This window comes from Schistocerca americana, chromosome 11, assembly GCF_021461395.2.
Source record: "Schistocerca americana isolate TAMUIC-IGC-003095 chromosome 11, iqSchAmer2.1, whole genome shotgun sequence".
NCBI classification, from domain to species: Eukaryota; Metazoa; Arthropoda; class Insecta; order Orthoptera; family Acrididae; genus Schistocerca; species Schistocerca americana.
In genome coordinates, this window is record NC_060129.1 from 207,785,021 (window position 1) to 207,795,744 (window position 10,724).

The window sequence follows — 10,724 nt, forward strand, 5'->3', positions numbered from 1 at the left end:
CAAAAGTAAAAAAAAAAGATCAAAATTATTTATAAAAATCGGTCGCTGGCGCAGCGCTATTCTGCATGCGCGATCGTAAATTATATCTTTGTATTGGCGGAGGCACGGTAGTCAAAGTAACGTTTCAATGCCTCCTCTACTGACACGCTCCTTAGAAAATTTACACACACACACACACACACACACACACACACAAACATATATATATATATATGAGAAAACAAGGATTTTACATATTCCAAAAAATATTTCTGAGCATAATGCTCTCTGCATATCAGTCCTTGTCCTTTTGGTATGTATCTTCTAAAGCAACGATAATACGCCGCAGTTCAAATACATTAACGTTACGACTCCTAAAGAACATTAATGTCTTTGAACTGCGGCGTATTATCGTTGCTTTGCTTAGCACAGCTTTTGAATTCAGTTTTATGGTTCGTGTTAAAATGGAATTGATTCGAACAATAAATGTTTCTATTATATTGCTCGAATGTCTTTAAACGTAGTATCGGCTTCTGAGCGTGTGTGTACTGCCTGGATCTCTTGCGTGTGACTTGAAGAAAATCCAAAGTTTGTTCGTTGTGTCAACACGTAATTGTGATCTCCAGCAGTCGAATTTTGGTGGCGTCCGCCGGGGTATAAATGGTCAATGAGGGCACGGGAAACACCTCACTGCCTACGACAGGTGATGAGCTTGTCCTTTACACCAACCTGAAGACCTGCCGGCTTTCACTACACCATACACTTCAAGGAAGGCGTATTAACACTACGTAAATATTTCTTGACTAGTGTTCCATCACGTTAGTTTCTTCTCTGCATTTTCAGTTCCATTTATATGAATCATGTGCTACATGCACAAGTCCTTTGCAGTTCATTAACATCTCCTCAAAATACACTTCTTGATAGCCTATAATAAGTACATGAATATAGAAATATTTAATTTTAATCATTACACAAGATATTTACATTGTTGTCATATAGTACATATAGAGAATCAAATGGCAAAATATAGTAAATTTTTACGTTACATTCAATATCATTGTGCTGACATGTGAATTACATTACGTTCAGATTGAAATAGCCTATACATTTTATTTATTTTATTTGTTAGCTCATTTTTTTCCTTTCTTTCCTTTTTTTGTTCCTTTCCCTTTCGTTACACTTGCAACATTTTAAAATAATTGTGGCAACTCGCTAGAATATTCAACTTAAAATTCATCTTGCGTCCTGGAATAAAATTTACACATATTTCAAGCTTCAAGACAGCCCTCTGTAGGAGGATAGGTTCATGGAATGGTTGCTAACTACTTCATAAATAGTAGTAAAGTCATCTCCTACAGTGGACTACACAAAATAAAATATGATAGACAAAATACATGTTCACTTAATATAGTGTAAAATTTCCTATACCTAATAACGTTTTTACCTATTTGATCCTCTGCTGCCTTCACTATTTCATCCCTCAAAAGCTACCCATTCTTCTTCTACTGTATTTCTTTCCCCCATTCCTGTCAATTGTTCCCTGATGCTCTCCCTGAAACTCTGTACAATCTCTGGTTCTTTCAGTTTATCCAGGTCCCATCTCCTTAAATTCCCACCTTTTTGCAGTTTCTTCAGTTTTAATCTACAGTTCATAACCAATAGATCGTGGTCAGAGTCCACATCTGCCCCTGGAAATGTCTTAAAATTTAAAACCTGGTTCCCAAATCTCTGTCTTACCGTTATATAATCTATCTGATATGTTTTAGTATCTCCAGGGTTCTTCCATGTATACAGCCTTCTTTTATGATTCTTAAACCAAGTGTTAGCTATTATTAAGTTATGCTCTGCGCAAAATTCTACCAGGCGGCTTCGTCTTTCATTTCTTAGCCCCAATCCATATTCACCTACTATGTTTCCTTCTCTCCCTTTCCCTACTGACAAATTCCAGTCACCCATGACTATTAATTTTCGTCTCCCTTCACTACCGGAATAATTTCTTTTATCTCATCATACATTTCATCAATTTCTTCATCATCTTCAGAGCTAGTTGGCATATAAACTTGTACTACTGTAGTAGGTGTGGGCTTCGTATCTATCTTGGCCACAATAATGCATTCACTATGCTGTTTGTAGTAGCTTACCCGTACACCTATTTTTTTATGTACTCACCTGACCAGAAGTCCTGTTCCTCCTGCCACCGAACTTCACTAATTCCCACTATATCTAACTTTAACCTATCCATTTCCCTTTTTAAATTCTCTAACCTACCTGCCCGATCAAGGGATCTGACATTCCACGCTCCGATCTGTAGAACGACCGTTTTCTTTCTCCTGATAACGACATCCTCCTGAGTAGTCCCCATCCGAATGGGGGACTATTTTTACCTCCGGAATATTTTACCCAAGAGGACGCCATCATCATTTAATCATACAGTAAAGCTGCATGCCTTCGGGAAAAATTACGGCCGTAGTTTCCCCTTGCTTTCAGCCGTTCGCAGTACGAGAACAGCAAGGCCATTTTGGTTAATGTTACAAGGCCAGATCAGTCAATCGTCCAGACTGTTGCCCATGCAACTACTGAAAAGGCTGCTGCCCCTCTTCAGGAACCACACGTTTGTCTGGCCTCTCAACAGATACCCCTCCGTTGTGGTTGCACCTACGGTACGGCTATCTGTATCACTGAGGCACGCAAGCCTCCCCACCAACGGCAAGGTCCATGGTTCATGGGGGGATTCATTTACTATAAATACTAATGAATTAGGGGACATGGACATCATGGTTGGTATTTTTTGCTATTATTTTGGAATATTACAACCCCAAAAATTGATATTGAAACCAGAATTTAATCAACTAATTAGTTTAATGTGACCCCTATGTGACTAAATTTGGAAACTATTGAATGAAAAGGATTTTCATCTTATGTACTGAATTACATGCAATTTTTATTTTAGGTACACTGTACTTCCATAGTATCCAAAATAAAGGTCAAAATACATGTATTCTTTTTATTATTAACTTCTTGCAATATTTTGTTTTGTTTAACTTTAAAAAGTATTTATGGAAGTCAGTTTTCCCCCTCTTTAAAAAAAAATGACATTCTCCAGGATAAAATATTTAATATACTGTTGATTAATATGACTCACTCTGTACCCAAGTACTATATTATTGTTCATTCAAAATTTAGCTTTTATAATTGTAATAGTGGATGAGATGATAGATGCTTAATTAAGCTGAAACATTGTTTGTGTGAAATTGAAACTGAAGATTTATCATTTTCTTCTTTATGATAACACGTCAAAACATTCCAGCTCGGGCGGCCGGTGTGGCCGTGCGGTTAAAGGCGCTTCAGTCTAGAACCGCGTGACCGCTACGGTCGCAGGTTCGAATCCTGCCTCGGGCATGGATGTGTGTGATGTCCTTAGGTTGGTTAGGTTTAAGTAGTTCTAAGTTCTAGGGGACTGATGACCACAGCTGTTAAGTCCCATAGTGCTCAGAGCCATTTGAACCATTCCAGCTCCATAATTTTATTGATTCTGAGTTCCTTTTCATCTCATATAGCATTCTTAATTTTCTTTTTTGTTGTGGACTCCTTTATCAGGCTTTCAGCAGCTTTTTCTGCTTCAGCAACACATTGCCTGTCTACTCGTAGCAGCCCACTTTTCATGTTGTCCCTATTTCTGATGCCTAGTCTGCTCGTTGTTAATCTGCTCATTACTAAATCGTTCCAACATATTTCAGTGTCCTTCAGACCTATGTGAAGAGCTGATATGCCAACAAAAATAGTCTTTAGCAAGCATTCCCAAATGAAACAATTGAAGCTTTCATTTGCATTCTGTGTTTTGCCATGTAAATATTTTTCCAGGAGTTTAAAATTTGAAAGATCTCCATATGTTGGCTTTAATTCTGCCATAGTAGTTTCTGGCATGATGTGCATGTGTAAGTTTTTGTCCATGTGCTTCAGTTAGTATACTAACACCATGCAGTGTTTCCTTTTGGGCAGAGGTATTGGTGTGGATCTTCAGTGAAACAGAGTTGCTCAAATTTCTTTTCTCACCTCACCTCACCGACATTTTTGCTGTTTCTCATGAACATCCGCATTCCGTATTTCTGATTTCATGAGTCTGCCTTGTCTACCAATCCCTCCACCATCAGAGTGTTCTTTTCCTGTCAAGTCCTTGCAGAGTTCCTGAAGTCTTGCTCCCATTCTCTTCTGCATATGTCCTATAAATTCAAGTTTTTTGGTTTCACCATATGGTTTAGCAACCTCAACACTTAAAACCTTCAGAGTCACCATCACAAAGGTAGTGAGTGTATTGCACATCTTCTCTAGCAACTGATCTAATACAAACAGCTTCTGGATTAGGAAGGCATTTGAACACGAAAAAGATGAGGTAGCCTACTACACATAAGATAGGTCCATCTTTTTTGAAAGTGTACAATTATTGTATTGCTTTAATACCCAAATATGTATCACCATAGTTGTGGCGTCCTCAGCAGTTTCTTTTATTTATTTTGTGTGTATCTCCTGTGACTGACAAACCAAAATCAGCCATGGGTCTAAAGACAAGTGTATTAATTTAGACACGTGTATCATTTTGGTTCACCTGCCTCGAGAAGACTGAGTGTTTGTGTTGTCCTCATCATTTCATCTTGAAAGTGGTGTGATTGGGCTGAGCAAAGGTTCGGAATTTGTGTGGGCACTGATAACCACGCATTTGAGTGCCCCACAAACCAATCATCACCACCACCAGCATTTTGGTTGGGGGATGCAGGACACACAGAAAGTAGATAAAAAGAAATAAACCATTGAAGGTGCCACAACCTTTGTGATAAATGTTTGTATATTAAAACAATAATTGTGTATGCTAAAAGGTGGGCCCATGTTCAATTCATAATTACTTTTCTGCAAGCACAGGAAAAGAACTCAAAATTCCAATAGTTTATGAGAAATGCTTCTTCAAAATTCACAATTGTGCTAAAGTTCCTTGCAGAGTATTACTGGAAGGCTTCAATTTCTGATGTACTTAAAGTTGCTCTTAGTGAACTGGGTTGATTCATAATAATTACATGTGATTATCTTTGTTGGCATTTAAGAAGGAAGCCCATAATGAACAGAGGCAGTGTCTAGTATCATCAAGACTATTGGCGTTGAGAGGTGTCATACTAACTTGCTTAGTAGTAGACAGTGGTAGTGTGCAGAGAGAGTGATGTCAGAAGTTTTATCAGGTCCCATCTTTTAAAATATGGATATTATTTTTCAGGGGGTGAAAGAAGCAGCCTAAAGTGTCTGTTCTCTGCAGTCTGGCCATTTAGCCACCAGAGAGCTTATCAGTTCCTTCCGTAAATAGGGTCCTACCCGGGTGATGAGAGGGAAGGGGTTCTTGTACTTTCGATTCTGTCTCATTTACTTCTTCAGTTCAGACTCCTTTCACTTCATCCCACATTGTGCAGGCAGAAACTGGCTGAAATATCCCAGTTCCTATTCCACATCTCTGTATAATGCAAACTTTCTGATTTTTTTTCTTACATTACACCATACTAATTCATTTTGTTGGCCTCCGTGTAGGATGGAACTCTTGCAATTGTGTGTGTGTGTGTGTGTGTGTGTGTGTGTGTGTGTGTGTGTGTGTGAGAGAGAGAGAGTGAGAGAGTGAGAGTGAGAGTCACTAAAACAAATATGATGCTTATGGTTGCATAAATATATATGGCTACAGCACAACTACACATCTGTTGCTCATGTGCCTAATAATGGCTGATAATAGGCTCTAACATATTTCTTTACTGGGTTTTCAATAAGAGATTCCTCCAATGTGTACTTTCTGGTACATGAAAAGCACAGTCACTTACAGAAAACATTTTCAGCATATGTTGGCTTAAAACAGTTGTTTGTTAGGATAGTTTGACACTGTTCTATTGAACAGAACTAAATGTTACCCTTAAGCACAAGTTAGATCAATAATATTTAGTAGCTCTTTAACAGAGTTTAGAACTCTCCTGATGACAATAATATTTTTGGTCTACTTGTGGAAGCTTATTACATCCTTTTCCTGTGTGCAGGACACAAATTTGGCATTTACCTTAGATTTTTAAGATTTTGGTGTTGGTCGGATGCAATTTCATCTTTGTGTATGAAAGATGTTCTGTAGGAATTATTTGATTCTGCAGTAATTACAAAGATTTCACATTACAATTTGAAACTACAGTGGATCAAAGGCATTACACATCTTAACAAGTCATGTTATACCTTCATCAGTGTAGTCCATACGAGGTGCCAAATGTTTTTTATGGTAAATTTTCACTAACTTTTAAGCAAAAGGCACTGCACTTCCCAAAACTTGATAGGTGTAGCAAAAACCCTACTAATTTTTTTGCTTAAATTGTCGAAAAGTTTTGTGAAGTACAATGCAACACATGTGATACAGTGATTATGACGGTGATTATATGAAATGAAGTGTTATGAAGCATAGATCGTGAAAGTGAGCCCTTAAGGCTTACAGGTTATCATCTGTACAGTACTCCAGAAAATGATGCCATGAGTAATTATGAAGTGGTTATGTACATGCCATAACATTTAAAGCATAGCCTCTACACTAATGATTCATATTCCTGTCTTGTCGTGTTATTATTTTTATCTGCCATCCTGTAGTACTTTTGTGTGTGATGTCACTGTTTGAATATTTCGGTGTTCTTTTCTTTTCTTGTTACAGTTTGTTATGTGTTTCATATTTTCTACAATTTTGTAATTTTAATATTAGCACTTTACTGCATTTGGGGGGAGGGGAGATTATATTTGGTGTGTACATTGAGTTTAAAAGTGTTAGGAAATAATACTTAAGTCTGAGATTTAAATATTGATTGTGATTTAGAGTACTTTGTTCATATAGTTTTATGTACCTTATAATCCAGGGTTCACTGTTAGGTTTCTTGTAAAATTCAAATTATTTTGGCCTAGAGAAAACCCTGTATGTGACTCTTCTGGATTTAGCATTTGAAGATATATTTAATATTCTTTATACTTTCAGGCTGACCATGTTAACCCAGCAAAAAAGAGATTGTTGATTATGGATACGAAAAAGAGCGATTGTCCTGCCACTTTTTAAATTAAATGTGTTAAAGTGTATCCAGGCTATTCTGTTCAATCAGTAGATGATCGTGAAATTAAAAAGAATGTAACTATGTGGTTTCTATTCTGTAATTTAATGTTTTATGCCATTTGTTCTAGAAATAGTCTATTGCTCCACAAACTCTTTGTACTTAATGCCTTGTCTTTTGTTAATTATAATTATATTTGTGTTAAAGGTTGTCCATAGTTTAAAACAGGCTTTGGAGGCAGCCAATAAACCTGAAAGTGTTCTTCGCTTTTATATGAGGGCGTCACCACCATACCCACAGCACAGAAAGCGTAAAAGCAAGTGGAGACATACATCCCTTGCTAGCTGCGGAAATAGCAAAAGTTGTTGAAGATGGAACTACGTCTGTGAGAATAATAAAGTTACACCTTGAAAGATTTGTGAACATAACCTTCACTGGACCAAACAAGCCAGATAATATGAACACTACATTTTACCCCACACATCTCACAATATATAGTCATGTGTACAGGGCCCTTAAGAAATTGAAGAAAAGTGTGTTTGACCAAGATGCTTTGCAAATGCAGATTAATGAGTGGCAGAAAGAATATAGAGGTGACAATATTTTTTTCAGGCCTTTTTCAGATGTTGATGGAGAAATACAGCCATTGCTGTTTTGTTATGAGAGTGCATGGCAGGAGGATATCTTAAAAAAATATGGAGATGTATGTTTGCTTGATGCCACCTACAAAACAACAAAATATGACATTCCTTTATTTTTTGTTACAGTAAAGGCAAACAGATGCTGTTTAGTGGTAGGTTTTTTCTTTATTCAGGTAGAAGATACAAGGTCAATTGCTGAAGCGCTACTTGTTTTCAAGAGGTGGAATACAAACTTCGACCCAACCTACTGGGTTACTGATTTTTCAGAGTCCGAGATAGCAGCAATTAAAGAAATATTTCCATTTTCAAAAGTGTACTTGTGTTCATTTCACAGGGAACAGGCTCGGGGGCGATGGGTTAAAAAGGGTGGGAATCTAACTGTAGGAACTGATAAAGAGTCCGTTCTGGAGCTGTGGCGCTATGTTGCAACGTCTCCCACTGAGGAACAGTTCGAACTCAATGTTGAAATGTTAGAGACTCTTGAGGTTTTTCGTAGAAACCCCAAGGCACTTATTTATTTTAAAAATCAATGGCTCTCACTTGCTGAAAAGTGGGTGAGAGCTTTTGAGAATATTGGCATATTTGCCAATATTAGAACCACAAACGGTGTTGAAACAATGAACGAGAAGGTCAAAAAGTCTTTTCTGAACTATGACACAGACAAAACATTAACAGGAGTTGTTAAGGTATTAGTAAATAGTTTCATTCCTGGCCTCATGAAAAAGTATTGCCAAATGAATTCTGTTATTAGAAAGAACAATGAAGTTGTACCTGCATTTTTGCACGGAAAGACATAGGAATTTATAACACACTTGTGGAAACGATATTCTTCTGCAGAAGAAAGCTTCAGTAAGGAGTCAGTGTCAGTAATAAGTGAGGGTGTTTTTTCCGTGAAAAGCGACACTTCAAAAGATGTTGGGTATACTGTAAACTTTGCGGAACCAAGTTGTACATGTGAAGATTACCAAAAGCACAAATATATGTGTAAACATTTTTATGCCATCTTTATTTTCTATCCTCAATGGGGTTTTGACAAAGTAAATGAAAAGTACAGAAATAGCCCGTTAATTTGTTTGGATAGGACATATGGGTATGGTGCAAGTGGCAGCTGTATTTAAACAGACTGCGTGAATTAGAGGAGTCCAGCTATGAATGAAGAGCATAACATTCCTGAACCATCAGCTTCTTCTTCATCTCTGTTTCGAGAGGCAAGAGAGAGATGTCGGAACATTATAAATCTCACATACAATTGTGACAATGACACGATAAAAAAAGTGTTAGAGGCACTTAAAAATGTGGAACGTATTGGAAGATTGTCGAACCCTACAGAAAATGGTCTTCCTTTAGCAGCGACATCATCTTCAAAAATGTAGGAACACTCGTTTAAATGGAGGCAGAATTTGTGAAACACATATTTGCCCTTTTGCTTTTCTGGATGTTCGTATAGATTTAATAATGAAATGGATTGATCAGAGTATGGTGAGTTAAGTGTCTACAGCAATCACTTACATTGGGAGATTTTTCAGTTTTACATTAAAATATGTGGTAGTACAGCAAATTTAAAACTGGAAGAACTTCCCAACCAAAATGAAAGTCATGGTTACACAACTTGCCATACCCTCATAAATACATTTTACCATCAATAGTTAAAGTAGATACCCAACTGTGTGCTGATTGTGCTGCTACTGATACTTTTTTTGTTAAATAGTATTGGTAGCATGAAGCAAGACTGGAAGTACCAAAAAGCTCTTCTTTATTTCTTATAACAATAATAATTAATATTATTACACTTTATTACAAACATTGTCAGAGTTATTGGAGAAATACACAATAGGTGGGACCAATGGTCATTACTGAAGGTTGATACAAGAGAAGTAAAACTCTGAATGGTTTCTAAAAATCAGATCTGATCAAATTTTACAGAAAGCTACATGTAAATATACAGGAGTAAAAACTGTCACCACTGTTGTCATGAGATTTTCTATAATGCTATAGCTAAGACTTTGTATGTAGTGTCTGACAATTCAGTATGGTACTTTTCCAGTAAGTGCAGAAGTGCCTATTTCATATTAGAGTTAGCAACCCGTGTGTGCACCTGTTTAATGTTAAAAAAGAGTCGTTTTTATATATGTTAGATCAGAAGTTAAACGACAACACTTTTCATGTAAAACAGATGCACATGCACATGTGCCATGTTCATTTCCCATTACTGAAAAATGACTGACCATTCTAACTACATTTTATGTAGGGTTTATGTAAACATTTGTAATGTTTACAGGGCTTTCTTGTCTCTTTTGCAACAAGTGAGGGTTTGGCACTCATTTATGTTCCACTACAGTTTCCGCACAAAATACTCAAACGTACTACTTGCACTGATTCAGTACAAAAGTCAATTTCTAAAGCATATGACACCATTGCATTGTTGTATCTTTCTGTGCAGGCTCAGGGATATATGTTTCAATGGTAGGATTTTTCTGGCAGTCTGGAATGAGGTTAGAGAGAAAACTATTGCTAAGACCATAAATCCAGTAATGTTTCAACACCATTTGTGTGTGAGTGTGAGTGACTGAGTGACTACTTCCAAAAGCAGTTCCTCAACCATTGTCGCGTGGATATCTCTCTCTCTCTCTCTCTCTCTCTCTCTCTCTCTCTCTCTCTCTCTCTCTCTCTCTCTCTCTCTCACACATACACACACACACACACACACACACATTGATATTCTTTAATTATCCTTCAAGATGCAGCTGGCTAGTAGTACGCATCGCAACATAAAAATTAATATATTCCCCACAGGCAAGAATTAGATATGAACAAACAAAATTTCATGCCAAAATTTGTGCCCCATTAAGTTTTAATGATTCCGTAACAACAGATGATGTAATATGTCCCACAAGAAGTAATGCACTCCCATTTTCTACAGTTATATAACCTGGTTCCTAAGACAGAAGTGTCAAGTGCGTCCAAGTGAAATAATGTAAATAGCTTTTTCCAAAAGGGAAATGAATCCTTAATA

General features: G+C 37.0%; 1 protein-coding gene across 2 annotated transcripts; it reads left to right on the forward strand.

Annotated features, from left to right (window-relative positions):
- The first annotated feature begins 624 nt into the window (after positions 1 to 624).
- On the forward strand, positions 625 to 10,342 carry LOC124553848. Of its 2 annotated transcripts, none has more exons than XM_047127839.1 (2): positions 625 to 682; positions 7,278 to 10,342. In XM_047127839.1, the coding sequence occupies exon 2, from the start codon at positions 7,528 to 7,530 to the stop codon at positions 8,506 to 8,508; it is 981 nt and encodes a 326-aa protein (XP_046983795.1). In that variant the 5' UTR covers positions 625 to 682; positions 7,278 to 7,527; the 3' UTR covers positions 8,509 to 10,342. The 2 variants fall into 2 exon arrangements, with proteins under 2 accessions (XP_046983795.1, XP_046983794.1); XM_047127838.1 differs by having other exon boundaries at positions 631 to 767.
- Positions 10,343 to 10,724: the final 382 nt, after the last annotated feature.

Coding starts and splice junctions, on each gene's coding strand:
- LOC124553848 (XM_047127839.1), top strand. CDS start 7,528: ATGAACACTACATTTTACCCCACACATCTCACAATATATAGTCATGTG.